The 20,136-nt window shown below is 35.9% G+C and overlaps 2 protein-coding genes across 8 annotated transcripts in view; one reads left to right on the forward strand and one right to left on the reverse strand.

Annotated features, from left to right (window-relative positions):
- The window catches only part of LOC134227125 (uncharacterized), a 197,099-nt gene that overhangs the window by 119,935 nt on the left and 57,028 nt on the right, over positions 1-20,136 (reverse strand). The gene's annotated exons all lie outside the window — the stretch shown is intronic.
- LOC134227123 (regulator of G-protein signaling loco) overlaps positions 1-20,136 on the forward strand; it is a 152,300-nt gene that overhangs the window by 70,522 nt on the left and 61,642 nt on the right. For 2 of the 7 annotated variants that reach the window (XM_062708403.1, XM_062708404.1), the window contains exon 1: positions 16,864-16,988. The exons of 3 other annotated variants lie outside the window; for them this stretch is intronic. Coding sequence is in view for 1 of the 4 variants with exons in the window: in XM_062708402.1 (XP_062564386.1) it covers positions 7,000-7,029 (30 nt within the window). In the remaining 3 variants the exon portion in view is untranslated. Of the gene's footprint in view, positions 1-6,999; positions 7,030-16,851; positions 16,989-20,136 lie in introns of those variants that run through there. 2 more of the 7 variants (XM_062708402.1, XM_062708405.1) reach the window with 2 other exon arrangements.

The following is a 20,136-nucleotide window of genomic DNA, read 5'->3' on the forward strand; positions in this document are numbered from 1 at the left end:
CCGAATATCGTCGGTTGAACGAGAGGATTTTTTAATTGCCCGACGCGACGATCAGTTGCGTCTAGTTTTGTACCATGCTCAATGATGACTATTGCAGGCATCTCATTCAAACCATTCAGTATTCATCCTTTGTTATATTATGCATTCCAATAGCTTTTGTTTTGCTAGTTGTTGTTCCATTACCTTCGCTTCAGCTTCCTCGCTGTTCGTATATCCACTGAGAGTCGTTCCATCGTTCGTATTACTTAGTTGCAGCATACTGTCTGACTGAATTCGAGCCTTGAGACTCCAAACGAATCCTACGATGGATAGGACATACGACGTTGTAATGCTCACTATAGATGGCATAACGCTATCGTGTACGTGGCCTAACATGAAGCCTACGGCCTCTTCTGCGATGTCTAGTGCATGTTATCGTCGCTTGACACTCTTCTGAAATGAACAACGTATCGAGTCTGCCGTGTTGTATAAGCTTAGCAATACCCATGCATTCCCTAGTAACATTTTGGTTTTATACTAGTTTTATAACACTCTTGTAGAGTAAATTATGGTCTTTAAGAGCGTTATAAAACTTAAAATGTTACTTGGGATTATCTCATACGTAGTGATAATGACATCATTTTTCAAATCGTGAATATTATCCAAGTTCTTAAAAATTCGTAGGCCGTAGAATCGTTACTGTCCATTTCTGGTTTCATTTCGCCTGAATGCTTTCAAACCAGATTCGTCAGGCTTTGCTCGGGCCTCTGCAGAGTTCTGTAGAGAATCGCTTGCTTTAAAAAAAATTAGTCTTATATTATTTCCTAACTGGCGGATTTATGGAAGTACACAATGCAATGACTGATCAATAAATAGCTTGACGGATTATTGATGCGTCCAAGGCCTTGTAAAACGATAGTAGAGATTAGAAGAATACTATATAGCGTACTAAAAAGTATAATTCAAATATAGCCCTTGATCTAACTGGTATTTACCTATGACAGCCTGTCATCTGCACAACTTGCTTATAAAGAAATGCAATGATACAACATCGATTCAAATGGGGGGTTTCCCGGCAACATTGAATTACTTCCGGGCATAGTTCAACGCTGCACATATATTTTCTGTGGCTTATGATATGGTTAAGGCGTTAACTATGCAGTTTTAGATATTACATAAATTAGTGAATGTTCTTTCTTTTTGTTTTCTATTGACGAATATGCCAATAGATTAAAAGCAAAAATATTGAAAAATTTAGAAATTATAAGGCGTGTAATTATAAGTAAGAAACCATATTTTTGTTTGTCGCGGATTTGTTTTTACAGTCGCAGTTTTCAATTTGCTAGTCGCGGATTTCGCGGATTGGAATTCGACTAGTCTGTAACAGCCCTGTACTTTATTTAAGTGATTTTTAACCTGCCTAGTGCATTGCGGTCTATTTTGGCCCAGAGATGATTTAAAAACGTTGTGCAGTTTTGTAACGAAATGAGATTTTCTGACTTTTCCTATCTTTTGGAAATGAAAATTTTTGGGTGTTAGCCAGCTTTCAGCGACCTCTAGGAACGCCATAACAACAAAAGGGACACATTGTGCATTAGCGACATGACCCCCAACTTGAGTTCGCTCCCAAAAGATCATTTGCGAACTAATTTTAAATCTTTAGGAAACAATCTGAAGGTTGGCCTAAGAGTCTATGTTCCTTCAAAACCGATTCCTGGGAACCAGCATGACCAAATTACAAACAAAAACCAGTCCGTAACGACATCCGTGGAATCCATACTTTCAATTTGGTTCCAAAAGATTGAAAATCATGTTTGAAAATGAACTTTTGTTAGCGAATTGAAGTTGGGGTCATTTTTGACCTGCTAATGCACAATGTGCCACTTTTTTTAATGCACTAAAGCTCTGTCCAGTTAGAATCCGGAATCATTATTTTACAGACATACCACCAATATTTTTTATGGGCATACCACCTAGGCGCCCACTTTCTGTGGTATAAATTTCATGGTGTTTCGTTCAGCGAGTCAAAAATTATTCCAGATAGAAGCCGAGATGAGAGAAAAAAATCTGCACACCCCCGTTGATAATCCTGCTCATCGACGGTGGAACCTACGTCAAAATAAATTTAGGATAGCTTCCTGGCCGAAAAATCTGCATGGCGACGGCACGAGGAGTAGTTCCTGCGAGATTAAGTTTGCTTACACAACTGATGATTTGGCGAGGGATATGCAGCTGTAGGGCAAAGACCAAAGTGTCCGTGACGAATAAGACGATGGACTCTAATCTCTACAAGGAAGAATGTCTCAAAAACCGCGTACTAAGTTTCATGAAAGCCAATGAAGGTCCCGTGAAGATTTGGCCAGATTTGGCGAGTTCCCATTACAGCCGGGAAGTCATCCAGTTGTACCGCGATAATAATGTAGATTTCAACAATAAAAACATAATCCACCCAACTGCCCCTAGTTTAGGCCCATCGGGACATAATGAAGCGGAAGCTTGAGAAAAGTGGATAAACAGCTCGGGACGCGACTCAGATGACCAAAATACGGAACTAATGTGCCAAGGAAGTTGTCTCCGGAGGTGTACAGCGTTTGATGAGAGGAATAAAGAATGAAAGTGCTAATTGTCACAAAAAAACTAGAAATGATTTGCATTTATTTGTTTTCCTAAAAGTACAGTAAATTACCTTTGTTTTGATGTATTAACCTTATTTATATGTCAATCCGTTACCTAGATACAGATGTTTTATTATTCTGGATTCTAAATGGACATAGCTTTAGGAAGGTTAAATGGCATTTGAAGTGCACCACTAACAAAATCGTAATGATTTATGCTATTTTGTTTAATATCACTTTTCCCTGATTTCGTAAAAAATATTTAAAAAAAGGGCAACTGCAGTTTTTTTCATTCAGCTATTCACAAGTCCCATTCACATGGTTCTCTGTGCAATTGTACAAGTTCTAGTGTATTACGGAGTAGCACCTACACTAGGGCAGTTCAAATTTCAAAAATGTTCGAAAATTCCAACTCCCATATGTCTATTAGCATCATTTTGATAATATAGGAGTCCTGGCAAAATTTCAGGCAATTCGGTGGCCATTTAGGGGTGGCGCGAAGTCAATTTATGTTTATATAGAAATTTGTATGGGAAAAACTTAATATTTATTCAAGTCTCCCTAGAACTGTCAAATCGTGATGAATTTAAACAAATATCCCCAACCTCCCTTTTTGGAATCTATATAAATGAGACCTCCGGTTAACACATTAGTTATGAGTGGATTGAACGGTTATATTGACAGTGTGAATATGGGATAAATGGCTAAAATGGTGTATTTAGCCTCAACGTAGCAGTGGCAATATAAATCAAAATTAATGAGTTACCCACTGGTTGAGCTCAAATAGATTCCAAAAATGGAGGTTGGGGATGTTTTTTAAATTCATCACGATTTAAGAATTGTAGGGGGATTTGAATAAATTTTAAGTTTTTCCTATACAAATTTCCATATAAACATAAATTGACTTCGCGCCACCTCTAAATGGCCACCGAATTCCCTGAAATTTTGCCAGGGCTCCTATATTATCAAAATGATGCTAATAGACATATGGGAGTTGGAATTTTCGAACATTTTTGAAATGTGAACTGCCCTAACCTACACATTGCACGGTCATAATGCTCATGTTCGTGCCCATAACGCTTTTGACCAATTATAATGTTTCTTTGTCTAGTCCTGGCCTCTTCGGGTAAATGGTCTTTTCGACTAAACATTTTACATATATGAACAAATTCTGAAAATTTCATCCGAATCGAAGAACAGCGTTGCAATGTCCCTTGGAAAAGGGGACGCGTTTCTCGCGAACTGGCTCTTTATATTAGTTTTTGGTTTTTTTTTCACCCCAACTTCATACCAACTACTGCTATCGAGTTCGTCGCTTCTGCTTAGTTGAATGAAAAATCAACGATCTGACCTAGACCTAGGTCAAAGCAGGTCAACTTTTATTGGATACAATTGCTATCAGTGTCAATTACTGCCGAGCTATAAATTGACTGTTGATACTCAAGATGCCCAACCTTCAATAAGAATAAATGAGAACAAAGTAAGGAAAAAGCGAATGTAAATAGAAATAATAAATGATGACGTGCATAAAGGCATGGCTTCTTTTAGAAGATCGTTTGCGCGGGTGGTAGGGATAAATTGGACACCCTAAGAACTTTTGCTGTTTATCAAGTGCCCATCAAGCCCATTGCATTGTTCAATGCAGGTGTGTCGAAGCTTATCTTATTGGTTATCAAAGCCTGTAGTGAATAAAAAAATATTCAAATATGTTATTTTGATCATTTAAAATTAGTCCAAAACAATCCAATTTTGTTTTGGGCGGGGTAAAATGATCAGGCGGTGGGGTAAAGTGAACAATCTTGTAATTAAAGCAAATAAGTTGGTCAAAATAATTGAAACCTAATACATACCTACATAATACATAACCTAATAATATTCAAAATGTTACATGACAGGTAAAAAATCTTCGTTCTCACAGACAAGCAGACGTGTCAGGATCGAACAAAATGATAGGGCGGGCAAAATTTTATCAAAATTCAAATGGTTTTGGCATGGTTCGGTAGAAAATTCATCTAGTTTTGGAAAACTGGTCCAAAATCATGTTCTGACCGCAGTAGAAATTTTAGATTATTTGAGGGCTGTCAAAAATGCTATTTTCTGCGTGCCTATAATTTTACTTGTTATATTATTTTACAGAAACTAGAGCTTTTACTAAGTTGATTGATATATCTATATCGATATAGATCGAACGACAAAAATCTAATATATGGCCTTTTCTGTGAACTTGGTGCATTGTATGGAAATATTCACTCAGAAATGAATAAATAGTACGAAATGTTTATGGAGCGTAAATAATCAAATTCCCCTTCCCTTCAGCTGCCTCTACCTTGTCTCAATCTGATTTATAAATAATCACACTGTCAACCGAACCGATTTAGGTAGAAACTTGAGATAGTTTATCTCCATTTCTCTGTCAGAACATTGCATTGCTCACTTTACCCCCGGTCGACATGACCAATTTACGTCCATAGTAAAATCCTGAATTCGAAAAAAAACTATCTTACACCCACCAGAACCGCTTTATAACAAGGAACATAAACGATGTAAATGGTTCAAAACTACTAACCCAAAGTTTTCATGGCTTAAATGCCACAGTGCCGAAATTACATCAAACTTGCATTTTGTTTGGGTAAGCTACCAGAATTTGGCCAAAATCTAGCTGTTTAATAGTTGTTTCATAATTTAAAATAGTTCGGAGAGCATGAAATGCTTAAAACATGGGATAAACAAGCCGTTGCCCATTTTACCCCGCCTACCCCTATTAGTGATACCATTTCACTATACCCAGACATCACACTCACAAAATATGGATTTGTCCAACTTAGTGTCCAGGTTCATTGCGCAAGCATCTAGCCGGTGAATTGACTACACACATACAAAGTACTTGCCTTCATAATTGACAATCATATTTTTTCTTGGGAATCAGTTTTTGCATTTGGACGGAAGAGACAATATGTCTAACTAATTGAAATATAAATAAAATGTATACGATGGTGTATGTGAAAATGGTTTACCGCATAAATTGCGCAATTGACGGTGTAGATTCGATGATATTTGAGGGGTCATGGAAATATGAATATTTAGGATTGATATTGACAGACCGAGAATTGTTGCCCCACGATCTTCTGTTGTACGACTTTCATTCGTTTATTCTCATTCCATTCGCCTTTTTCTGCCCGCAAGAGCCACATACTCAACCTTCCTCAATCGGTTTAATGGCCACCAAATAAGATAGCAATAGCCGCGCGCTCGTTGTTTGTTCTTCAAATCACCTGTTTACAAATTCTGAGATATGCGAGAGCGATATTTCACGCTTGTTTACAACGGTCCGAACCCGCACTCATCCATGACACAAACGGGGTGCAATCCAAAACACACTTTGTCTACTGATTGCTATACATTCCGCATATAGGCACTATGGCCTGTTGCACCCTAATAGGCACGTGCAATTAATATACGCATTTGTTTTGTTTGGTGAAATTTTACTTTCGTTAAATCGACCACTGCCTTTTTTCTCTAATCTATCACAGCTAAAGCACTCTCCTCCCTATACCACGCATGCAGACGTGTTGCATTGCTTATTCCTATATTTACAAAATTCTACCAGCGGGTGTTCATTGCTGGTTGGTTACTTGGCTCTACTTCGCCACCAACAGTTTTGTTGCCACTAATATTTATGTTTGTAGTGCAACACACCTTTATGTGCCCCCATTGATAGGACTTCATAAACGGATGAAATTCGTGTCTAATTAACAGTTTGACCATTTTGAAAGCGGATTTATATTGAGGACAAAATGATTGCATTTCTTTTTTACAATTCTAGGATATTGTAAAATACAAATTGAGCTATTTGTAAGTATAAAACTTCATTTGTTCTTAATTATAGAATTCCAACATTAGGCTTGAATCCTAATTTATATCTAAAGGATGGTATTCGTACAATCATGATACTCACTTCAAGTGCTTTAGGGTTAAGCTAAGCAAACGAGTTTCGTCGATTTTGCACAAGTAAGTACTGGGCATCGCGGTGCTTTTGAGTTTTGGCACACATGGCATCAAAATTCCGAAACCTGTCGGACAAAGCAAAAAAAACCATCGCACGTTTGGAGAAGTCCGCTTGTTTACATAGCCGTTGGTTAAAGCGTGGGCATCAATAGTATTATCATGGATAAGTAGAGGATCGGAGCAGGTGATTCCAGCCGACCGCAAAGAAAGTTTTTTTGCCCCGCGTTTTTTTTACCATGTTTGCTTGCTCATCGCTATTAAAAAAACACCTCTCTGTAGCAAATTTGATTGCAAACGAATCGTTCATCGATTAGCAACTGTGAATGCAAGCTATTTTTAAATTGTGTCAACGTATAGACTGTTGATTAATCGAGTGATTTTTTCTTTCTTTTCGTTACAGGTGAGTGAGCCAAATTTGGTTGACGATGATGTAAGTAGTGTTGGAGGTTTTATTTTATTAGAAATGGTGAACACAATATTTTTGTTTTCTTAGCACGCGTTGTTACTTACGTTTGCTTATACATAGTAGTTTTACTGTATTCGAATTAGTAGTTTGTTCATTGCTTAAGAAACATTTGTTTGCCTTAGATATTGTCAAAACACAAATTAAATATCAAATAATTTGATATGATAAATTACACACCAGCGTATAAAAAATTCAACTTCTTGGGTTCTGTTGACACCCGACTAGAAGGTCATATCAAAATTATATCAACCTATGTTATTATGTTATACTAAATTTTTATAACAAAATTTGTTAGAAACGTGGTGCAGGATGTTGTTAAAATATCTAAATTTCTATCAAAAATCACACTACTGGAAACAAAAAACTATCAAATTTTGTTACAATTTTATCATAAAAATAACATATTTTGTTAGAAATTTATAACAGAATCAGATACAAAAATATTGTTTCTGTGCAGTTGCACATTTTTACAGTTCGTGATAGGTCTCCAGATTGTGATCAACAATACAAAACATATGTTTTTGTCTGAACAAGAATATTTTTCGAGAACATGAAACTAACAACATTACAAATAAGGCAACCTTTGCAAGTTATATCAGCGTTGTGATATCTATATGGCCGGAAGACTTTGCTACATCTATTTTAATTGCCTACTGTTGGGCGATTCGGTGTTAAGCATTTTTTAAATCATATTATGATAAAATCCTGTTACAACATTTGAAAGATAATGGCCACTAAGAACAAAATTGTATCAAAATAAGTTATAAATATCACAATATGTTAATATTGTGTTCAGTTTCTGTTATGCTCTTCTAGTCGGGCGTCCTTTGTTTCGTCTTGTATCTTGGCAAGCATGGCAAATACGGCCATATGAAATAAATCAGACAGAAACATTACATTGCGAAAAGGAAAAGGCTGGAAACGATTCTCTGTTCGATATAGGATATTTTATCGACGTCCCATAATTTGGTCTAATCGGCAAATTGGTTTATGTGAGTACAGTGGGGTCGCATTTTATGCGTCTTTTTTACGGGGATTTTGGTCTCCCCCGTGTGAAAACCGACTTCAATATACATATGTCGTAGATTAACTAGCAAAAAGGGAATTCAGAAATCTGAAATATCATCTACGTCAGGAAAATTGATAAATTGACGATATCATGTAAATCGAGCAATTTGGGTCAATCCAAAGAGTTTCAATGTATGAAAATTGGTGCATGTTAGATTAATCGGTAATCTAGATAAATTTGAAAAAATAATTGAATCGGCAATATTTAAACCACTATTAGAAGCCAATTGATTAGTTTGTACAAACTACACGAATTGGTCATGTTTAACGAATTCATCAATTTAAAGATATTAGGGAGCCCTCCTTGGCCCTGCGGTAAGACGCGCGGCTACAAAGTAAGACCATACTGAGGGTGGCTGGGTTCGATTCCCGGTGTCGGTCTAGGCCGACAGTGTGGGGAGGTAATGCCAATAAGAAGAAGAAAAAGAAGAAGAAGGCATAATAATCAAATTAGGATAAATAAACTAACTAAAGTAATAAATCTGATTCAACAGTTCAAACAAACAAAACAATTTGAATAAAATTTTCCAAAGAAAATTGATTATTGAATTAATTGAAAAGGGCGTAACAGCCAAAAATAATTCCTTCTGATCCTTTGTCCACATATATAGCTGTATATGTAGACAAAGAATCAGAAGGAATAAATTTTGGCTGTTACGCCCTTTTCAAATGTTGATCTAGGTATTTTGACCTCAATTGTAAGGCCAGATTCAGTGTCTCGACTTGAATCAAGTACGAGACACTGAAGACGGCCTTACAGTTGAGGTTGAAATACGTATCTGTAAAGATTACAACGCGATGGAATTAAATGGAATAGTACTGTACCGCTCATAAAAAAATCTACTCCGCTTATTTTTAATCGCAACAGAAAATGAGCGCCAAATAGTCGCCTAAGAAAAATATACCGCCAGAAAAAAAACTACTTTGATATTTTTGAAAATTCGCCACGTGGTGGATTGTGGCGATGAATGCTTCGATAGCACGTGCTATTTGTACTGCGGATAAAATTTTCACATCTATGAAAGCATTGAAAGATGATCACGAAAGTTGTCATTTTGTTGCAAGGTACAATAGTAAACTCGTCTAACGACTGGTGAAATTATTCAAATTTAACGAAATCAACTATTTAAACTAACTGAACTAAACTAAACCTAATGAAATAACAACAAACAATGGACACTTTGGATAAATATGGGAATTATTAAAATTAAACAAATTCGTTAACTAAATGAATTAAAAAAAGATCAAATTGAACATATTAAACAAATTGAAAAAATGGAACGGATTGAACAAATTGATCAAATAGAATTGATTTGTTCCATTTGTTATTAAAAATTAAAAAATTAAACAAATTGAAAAAATTGAATAAATGAACTAGGATTCGAAGTAGGCTTTGTGCGCGGTCGAATGTGTTGTATATTTTGACAGCGAATTTTCTATTTATTATTTTTGCTGATTTTTTTGTGATTTTGGCTACGGCACCGGAACTTGATTTTTTTCATTTTAATGTTTCGGGTCTCTTTGGAGTTGAGGCTCAAGATTCTATAATGTGCGCGAGTGTTTGGTACGTGTTGTGTTGAGCAGTCTTGGCCGAAATAGTTTCGGGATGTTTTAAGTTAATTCTTTTCTGCCCAGTGCGCGAGTGAAAAAATGTGCGGACATCAGTGCAGAAATATTGCTTATTATATTCAATATATTATTTTCGTAGTCACCAACTGTTTTTTTAATTCCGGAAAAGGATTAATACAATGAGATTGTTTCAATATGTTTTTAACATTTAAATTTTTAAAATTTTAAAATGTTGGTATTTGTACGTAGGAAGAAACGGGGACAGCCGTACCAACCGTTCCATATTTAGGGAGTATATTGAAAGGTGACGTTGGGAGTGACTTTGCTAAGAAGATTAGTGTCCCTCCTTGCTGATCCAACTTCCAGGGATGGGACACAGGAATTTCTTCCATATGTCCTGGCTCTTATGCCTAGGTTTAAGCGCCATTACTCGCTCTCTGAGACAAGATAGAATAAAATACAAAATAAAATAAATTTAATAAAATCATAAAAAAAATACAAATTTGATCACATATTATTACTAATTTTGTCACCAAGAAAGTGTTATTGTTTGCACCGTTGAAGGTTTGACGCTAAACTTGATTTTGCTATTTTCGTTCTCACAGATAATAGTCGACGGTGGAAGGCTTGATTACCTACTTATTTATCCATTGATCATAACAACGTTCATTTGGAGTGATCGAAATTGATCACAGCCATTTGAATTATTTATATTTTTCGTGAATATATGGAACACAAATAATTACTACATTGTAGTTACATGGAATGGAAATCAGTAAAACTGTGTAAACTATTGAATGCGATGATTTTTTTTTCTTTTTTCCTTTCAATTGTAGAATTCAATTTAAATTCTACCACTTTTTGCTCCGTTGTATATTAATTTGAATCAATATACATCGTCCTAAAATAAAACTAAGATATTTTCTGTATCGCAAGTTTGGATTCCATTTAGCCAACTACTATAAAATCTCGCGGCCATGAAGTATTTAAAATTTACCGTCATGAATTTGACGCGAAAGTTATGTGTATCAATAATTTTATGGGTACAAGAGCTATTCAATGGGAAAGAATACTTCCTTTTTGTATCTCGATCAGTTTAGATAAATCATACATCTTAATTTCAATGAACTTAAAAAAACATCGTCCTTGCTATGGAATTTTCAAATTGTGACCATCTATAAAAATTGAGCAAACTGAACAGATTAATCTAATTGAAAAAAAGATCATTCTAAAAAAATTGAGCAAATTGAATAACTTGAACAATTCGAATTATTTGGACAAATTTAAAAAACTAAACAAATTGAACAAATAGAATCAACTTGTTCAACTTGTTATTACAAATAAACTAACTAAAAGATATTGATCAATTTGTACAAATTGATCAAATTGATTAAATCGAACAAATTGAACAAATTGAGCGTATTGAACAAATAGAATCAACTTGTTCAATTTGTTATTGAAAATAAACGAACTAAAGGAAGTTGATCAATTTGAACAATAAGTGGTAAAATACCAAACAATTATTTCCAAAATTTATATGCAAAATACTTTTGGCATAACATACTTAGGTATTTCAATACCAAACGAATAATACTTCGTGATGCGTTTGATATTATTATAAAAGAGTATGTTATGTTAAGTATTGTGCGTATTATCTTTTGGTATTCTTTTTGTTTTTTTTACCTCTTATTCAAGACTAGTTCATAACAGAGTATGGTATCAATAACAGAATAAGGTATTATTGAGTTAATTTCTCCTGTTCCGGTACCGTATTCTGATGATTCAATTGTACTAAAACTGATTTTTGATTTTATTAGAAAAATATATTGAGCTTTTAGTGGAATGTTTTCACTGGTCATAAGACCTTTGAGAGATACGTATTTCGACCTCAACTGTAAGGACGTCTGCTATGTTTCTTACTTGACTCGACTCGACTTCTGATACTATTCAATGATGATTGAGTACGTTTGTATTAACATTATGGGCACTACCGTTTATTTAACAAAAATTAAACATGATTCTTCTCTGTGGAGCATTTGGAAACTATTAAATAGAATATACGCCTCAAATCTTAGCCTGTTATACTATAGTTGGGCACCTTTATCGTTGTAAATCTTAATTTGTTGAAGCTTTAACCTAAATTATGCTACCAGGCGACTTGCTTACTTTAAATTATTACGCCAAGTAGTCAAAAACAACAAATTTTGTGCACAATCTCTTTTTAAAGCCATCAAAAGTCTCAAGCAAAATGGACTTTATGTTCGGAAATTTTCCTTATCTTCGCTCCGGCGGTGGATGCTTTTGCTGCCCATAAAAGCTTGATGCATTATTCAATACACGCTTAAAGTAATTTACACATCGCATGATTACTTTTCAGTTTTCACACATTACGGCAATGCCACGACATAATCTCAATATGTGTGAAAATGTTGTGTGAGAGATGCAAGTGCGATGCGTGATATGTGTGCCTCGAGCTGTCAAAGTCCCTTTGGATCGCCAAGATGGCGATTATCTCCAGAATGCATCGCAACAAATAATACCTTTTTTGGAGTTAATTGAAAAAGCATCTGAGAAAATTGGCTTCTTTTAACGTAAACTTCAAAACATGCAATTGAGGTTAGGTCCGATTTCTGCTGCTTAGCTCACTGAACTCAACGAAAACCGGTGTCAGTTACACTAAATGCAGGGTTGTTACGACTACGCGGATTTCGCGGTTTTAGGGTTTCGCGCGGATTTAGCGCGAATTTAGTTTTAGGTGAAAATTTAATAAATAAAATGCTAAATCTAAGGAAGTTTATTTGAAAATTAGTTTGATGCCTGTCTATAGATGGGCTTTATTTTCTTTAGTAAATGTTGTTGAGAAAGAGAAGTTCAGTTGTCTCGTACTTGAATCGACTAGTCGAGTCAAGTACGAGACACTGATGACGGCCTTACTGTTGAGGTCGAAATACGCATCTGTCAAGATACAATTAAGTGGTGGAATTCAATGGGATTGTATAAACTCGTCTTATGACAAGTTGAATAAATTGTAAAATAGACTTCTTGATTTAGAAATTTCTTTAATAAGTGCTCAAAAATAGAACCGGGAGTTTTTCCGCAGAAGGTCACCAATCAATTTCTGCAAGAATTTCTAAAGCGATTTCTGTAGGTATTCATGAAGGGATTTCTGCAAGTAAGCTCTGAAGATTTTCCACAGGTTATTTGTGGAGAATTTACTTGAACTCACGGCAAAATTCCCAAATGAGTTCCGGGCTTCGTGGCCGTGCGGTTAGCGACGTCAATCGTCTAGAAGCATGAGCTGTGGAGTGTGGGGTCGATTCCCGCCCCGGTAAGGAGAAAACTTTTCGTAAAGTGAAAAAGTTCTCCACTGGTCCACTGGGTGTTGTGTGAATGTCCTGTCCGTTGTCTCATGCTAGATGTTAAGTGTTCAGTCTGTGCGACCTCTGCTCGAAGACGGTGATTCTGTCTTTTTATTTTTATTATTTATTTATTTATTAAAAAAAATAATTTCGCAGGGGAATTTTTGTAAGAATACTCGGAGGAATTCCCACATATAATTTGGAGCGATTTCTGCACTTCAGCAGATTCAAGGGCAGTTGGATTTCTGCAAACATTTCCATGAAAGTTCCCGGGAGAATTTCCGGAGGATGACCCGCAGAAATTTCTGGGATGAATCTGCGCACGAAAAATGAATTTCTACTGGAGTTCTCGAAGTTTTTAAATGAAATTCCAGTAAGAATGGTTACAAGAATTGAAAGAGAAATAACGAACTAATTGCTGTTGGAGTTTGCGCAAATTATTCTGCCGTATTTCTAAAAATATTCCTATAGAATTTTTGAAGGAATTTACGAATGATTCTGACTTAAAAATCAACGGAGCTTGAGCAACTATGTTAGATTTTGTATTTTTTTGTTTCTTGATTTAAATTGTTTTACAGAAGTTTTGTCTAATTCCTTAATATCTACGCAAGTTTGTCTTATGATCAATAACTACAACAAAGCTGCATAATTAATTACTTCAAAATAAATTGCGGTTTTGGCAGATTTTTTAATATTTGCCACGTTTATCTTTATCAGGCCTTAGGGTGATTATAGAATGAAGCCCGTGGTGAATTTCAAATTCACCACACGTTTATCTACATACATTTCTATAAGCCCAAATCTGGCGTAATAGTTTTCGTACAGTGCCGAAACTCAAATTATGATTGTTCAGCATAACCAAGCAAACGATCTACCATTATTTCAGCCCCATACGCGTTATGGTTCTCTCATCTCGTGCTCTTGAAAAAATTATTGGAAAAGCACGTGGTTTACAAAACGGCCGATTTCTGGCTTCATTCTATAATCACCTTAACAATTATTTGTATATCAACGTACCTTGTGCCGAATTTTATAAAGTTCTATCAACAAAAGAAAACCTGACAATAACGGAACAAAACATGCCAAAGCCATCATCTAATCCAAAAAGCGGTGCTTATGCAAATAGTTTTGACTGTTTAGTTCTTGTTCCCTTAGATTCAGTACTTCTAGTGGTGAATAAGGCCATTTAGTAAGGTTGTAATACTTACTGCGGTTTTATTAGTCCTATTAGTGTTTTGATACAAACATATGTTACAGTTTAAATACCTATTTGAAATCAGTAATATTGTAAAAAAAAGAAATTGAAGAGAAGACGTTCAATAAATTGACATTTAACGTGTATTTGCTTAAAATTTAGATCAGGATCGCGCGGATTTGACGCGGAATAGATTTCATGTCGCGCAGAAATGGCGCGGATTGGATTTTAGTTGGCGCGGAAAATATTTCAGGATCTCCGTAACAACCCTGTAAATGAGTTACATGGCAGTTACTCATAATAGGAGAGCCCCGTTTTGTGTGAATAGAACATAAATTTGTGTAAATCGTTTTAAGCGTGTATAAGTTGTTTGTAAAAGTCGTAAGGTAGGCAAGTATGATGTGCTGCTTTAAATGGAAATCGTATGCTGAAGTTTGGCAACAAGTGCTCCTAATATTGTCCCAATTTTTTTTTGGCTAATCGTGTCGCTTTGGTCTTTTCACTATACTAATTAAAATTGCGAGTTTAATATGAATGCTAATATAGCGTGATTAATATCCGTTCATCTAATGTACGGAAATAGGTAAGTCCATTGAGAAAACTACTTCATTGGGCAAAAGAAAAAAAATTGCACAGCCTGCCTGTTTAAGCGGCTGCTAAGAAACCTAGTCAAAGTGATTTTTCACGCAAGCTTTTGCGTTATCAGTGGAAGAAGTGCATGAATGTAGCTTAATGTAATGTAAAACATGCTTGATACATTTTTTAAAAGAAGAAGTGATAAATATCTCTCTACAAAACGATGTATTATCGTTGAATTATTGATTGATTTGCGTGATGAGCCAACGTTACATCCTAGGCTAACATTATCTCCCGTTACCCTATCTTTTACTTATAGCCTATGAGGGAGTCATACTTCACCATTTCTGTGAATAAAAACGAAAACAGACATTTTCGCCTATTTTTTTAAGTGACATAGCAACGCGTAGATTATAGGGTAATAATCCTTTTATGACCATGCTGAGGGTGGCTGGGTTCGAGTCCCGGTGCCGGTCTAGAAAATTTTCGGAATGGAAATTGTCTCGATTTCCCTGGGCATAAAAGTATCATCGTGTTAGCCTCATGATATACGAATGCAAAAATGGTAACCTGGCTTAGAAACCTCACAGTTAATAACTGTGGAAGTGCTGAATGAACACTAAGCTGCGAGGCGGCTCTGTCCCAGTGTGGGGATGTAATGCCAATAAGAAGAAGAAGAATCCTTTTATGATATCTTGACATTTTATTCTTCTATTATTATACTTAATAATTCATGAAACCGACGCAATATTTGATAGGTGAATTAAGTGGATTTTGTTTGTGTTTATGCAAAATTTCATTTCTATAACAAATTGTATTTTTCATGGAAAAAAAAGGCAATTTCGAAATGTCTTATTACTATTTAATTTATGAACATTTCTTTGAATATTTTTGGAAATATTATATTTGGTATTAATTGATTTTTATTAGTGTTACGTCATATATTGAGCGCTATATTGATATTTTGTTGAAATTAGTTGAAGTGGATAAGTAACAAGTAATTAGTTTAATATGCTTCAACAAATTTTGTTTTCATTTTCAAGTACAAACTTTCTCGCTAGCAGACTGGCAATATTCCTTGCGGTTTCATTCATTCATAGCAAAGCTTCAGCGGCTCTCTTTTCCTACGCGACCTGTAGCTCGTTCATTTCCATTCATGTTCATATTTCCCTGTTTCGGCCGTCATGAATTCAAACTGGTTGTTCCATCGTATGGCGAACATATTATCTGCAGGGTGAGTCAATGGGTGACATGGATGTCTGGTATTATGACACATTGTAATATCAAAGTTCCTTTGAACGTGAAATATTTTTTGTAAAGTTTGTTTTTTTTTTGTCAATTGCTATCCACCACGACTTGTCTTTTTCTTCAATCTTGAAAATTGTAATAATTACCATATCACCATATCATGTCGCTTTTTACGCGGTTGTTATTAGCTTATTCTGGCCTTTGCATTTAACAAAAAAAAATTGACCCCACCAAAAGTCCCCAAAAAACCAAAGAAAAGTCAGGTGGTGTTTAGAAAGTTGAAGAAATTAATGTTAACAGAGAAGTTGACGAAATCTACCCGCGTAAAAAGCGACCCTAGTGTGAGGAATTTGTGACCATATAGAATGAAACTTTTTACATACGAAATGTATACAATAATTTGTGTTATATAGGATCTAGGAAATTTGAATACGCCGTGATTGTATGCAAATTTTTCTAAGTTCTTAAACCAAATTGTGGAAAAACTATTTTGCATCTACTAGTAGGACGTAGGTATTTCAGTATCCATAATATCCAAGAGTAACAGTTGCATTTGGCTGAATGGCTCACCCTGTTGTATGTCGCTGGAGCAAAAGCACAAGAAATGAACCGCTCGCTGCTCCACAACCGAAAGCTTGATGCCGCACCACTGGCACTGCACTGACTGCTACGTGAATGAACTGAGAAAAAGATTGCTGCCAGGCCGTCACTCGAAAACAACAAGAGAGTGTGATTTTTGTTTTCGTCGATTAAAGCAACTAACGTACACGGTTCGAATGCGTCCGCAGCGCTGGATGGGATTTAGTTTCGCGTTAGAAACCTTGGCGGTCGGTTCGCGGTTATTTCGGCGGTTTTCATGCGCGTTCGATTGATACAACCTGTACCCAGCCTGGGTGCCGTTGGATAAAGTTTGTTGACCATTATTGCATCGTTTTTTTTTTTTTCTCGGAGGGGGATCATGCTTTGATCATTGTCGTTTGAAATTTAAGCGTTGTGATCGTCTATCTCGGTTTGTTTGAAGTGCAAAGGAGGATTTTCGCTCGTTTAATTGCCAGAAGAATTAACGATTCTAGGAAACTGGTTGAAGAAAAGCATTTGAAGAATGTTCACTTGCTGGTTGTGTTGTTCTGATGAGTGGCTTCGCTGATCTTGATGCGTATAGATTGCTCAACGTTGTTGTTTCTAAATTGGGCCATCGAGCTCGATCGTGATCATGATCGTGGTGTTGGCGTTTAAGTAACAGTGTCTAGAGTGTTTTTTTTTTCGTAAGTCTCACGAGTAGCGAGCCATCAGCACCGTAAACAATGTGCGTGTTCCGCAAGCATTGCATAGAGCAACCAAGTGTTAAAACCGTGAATCTACCAATATACAACATGTCGAAGAGTAATAACAAAATTCAGAGAGGAGGCGAATAAGTGAAACAATTAATGTTGATTCTATTACGAAATGAAGAGTAAAAGTTGAATTGAATTTCGCTATCTTACAGCACACGAAACATTTAGATTGGCATGAAAGAGGAAAGCAGTTTTTCATAGCACAGTTTTTCAAAATTCACGGAAATCGCGTTCACTATGTATGGAAGCGTTAATAAAAGGGCGATGATAAAATTAAAAATCAACTAAATTTGATCGGCAACCTTGAAAACAGGATCAGTAGACGACTAGTATGAAATTGATGAGCAGAACTTGAAGATCATGCGAAGGGTTGCCTCTGCTGCAGCCACTAACTGCATGCGACTAGTGAGAGACCATGAGAAGGGAAAGCGATAAAATGATCCCATCAAATTTTGAATTGTTGTTAGATGATGCTGAGCAGGGGAAGGGGCGGATTGGATTATAACCACGACTAGATAATGGATCGTGTGAGTTTGGCCTCAACTAAATAGCGTATGCTGCTGTGCTTTTGGGAAAGTTTCCGGAACAAATTGTGCGCTCCACAACGGCATCCACTGAACTAGGCGCTTCTCGACTGACTGTAGTGACAAGATTAAAAAAAAAACTATGGGAAACTCAGACAGCGCTATTGTTTTTAAAGTTTACCATGACTTTCCAAACGCTGCTGAGATTAAACGACGACGGGCGATAGTTTCACAATACGGTAAAGCGATACCCATTGTACCTTCATGATATGGTTTTGAAGCGTGAAAACGTATTTTGTTGTTGGGGTCTCACCCGCCCTTCCGCAGATGCGCTGGTGGCTACAAAGCTAGACCATGCTGGGGCTGACTGGGCACAAATTTCGATTCGCCTGAAGCTATTTCAGGGGGGTAATTTCTTTACTTTCTTTGGACATGTCGTGCTAATCGTATGACGTACTTCTTGCCTGCAAGGCAGCATTTTTAAAGGACGTTCACTCCATTTTTTCTCTGTTCAATTGCGATTTTTGAACACCCAACCAGAGCCGATGGCAGATTTTAATACAGTTATGCACAAGAACCCTACAGAAACGGTATAATAATGTGGCAAATACAATTTTTGGAAGATTCTAATACAATTGTTGTATTGAAATCTTACAGCTTTGTATTATATTCTGTATTAAAAGCTTACAGAATTGTATATAATTGTATATCCCACGATTTTATACAATAATTGTCAAATTTGTTTTTTGGGTCTACTTTTTCGTCAATTATCAACCAATTTGTGATTTACGTGTGACCCAACGGAATCTGAACAACATACTAAGATCCTTGTATCGATCTACCAGTTTGAGTGTGTAGAATCCAAACCGAAGGCTTCCTCATTTGGTTCCACCATTAGTTCGGAGTTGCCGCCTGTTCTTATCATGCTGCAGGCCTCGAAATCCTTTAATTGGTTGGGGTTCTGCCAAAACGCACCAAGCGTCGTCAATGACGGAATACTTGAAAATCGTTCATGATTGTTAAATTCGCTTGCCATACTCCTAAGCGGGGCTTAATAAGATGGTACGAATAATTGATTTTGCTCTACTTTTGCTTATTCTTGAATTTTGGCTGATTTGGATAAAATTACCTTGTGTACATAAACTATCTACGTGAAAAAATGACTTGCAAAACAATATGCTAAAACAAGAAAAAACAGATTAATCCACCTTGTGTTGGTGGTGCCTTTCGCGCGCATTCTAAAAAAGGAGAAAAAACATCAAAGAGGTCGAAATAGCACTTTTGGGTGATAAAGTTCACAATTTCCATAAGTCCATATTTATTTGCGGTTTTTTGAATGCATTGCAGCAATTTCTGAAAAAAAAATCGATCGTACATTTTTTATTCCAAGGGGGATTCTTGGCAAAAAACAATGTTTTCTCAATAACTCTGGCCTATCGGGCCAATTTTTAATATCCAAAAACTAGACCGCATTTCCCGTCGAATGCAACCTGTTGTGAGTAAATCAAATAATGTTCAGAACCAAAAACTCAACATTTTAGTCTAGGTCTCAGTCATTTTAGTCTCCCATTTTTTATTAAACTTATAATTAAAGTCTCGTATTCAGAAAATGTAGATTACTGAATTTCTGATTAGAAAATCATGGTTCTATTTTATTGGAGCTTCAAAAATTTCTTCGGCATGCCCCGTTGAGTTCAAAATCTAGAAAACTTTGTTATTCAACCACTACTGCGTTACTGGAAAAATCTTATTTTAAAAATGTCTTCATAATTTTGATTTCCTTTAAGTTTGAGGGTCCTACTAAAGATTTATAAGCTTTGCGAGTCCAAAAAATCTGTCTAGGAATTATTTAGATCATTTTTTACTATTCCGCCATTAATTGAACTTTTGTAGTATCCCTGTGTACTTTGTTTAGTGCATGTCTTACTACTCCATTGCTTGTGAGAAGAAATAAAGCAGTCGTTTTTTACTCTGATATTTCTAAAAATAGATTTGTAGATTAAGGTACTGCTATTTATGTTTTTTTGAGAAATTGCGTACACTGAATCTCAAAGGTGCGGCTCTTAATCATTTTCGGCTTCAGCAAAACAAAGTGAGATAATATTGATTTTGACCATATGCATCGGTACTGAAGTTCAAAACGCTGCAGTTTTACGGAAAACTTCGAGCTCATATCAAATATTATTACCACAATGCTG

Source organism: Armigeres subalbatus, chromosome 3, assembly GCF_024139115.2.
Source record: "Armigeres subalbatus isolate Guangzhou_Male chromosome 3, GZ_Asu_2, whole genome shotgun sequence".
Taxonomy (NCBI): Eukaryota; Metazoa; Arthropoda; class Insecta; order Diptera; family Culicidae; genus Armigeres; species Armigeres subalbatus.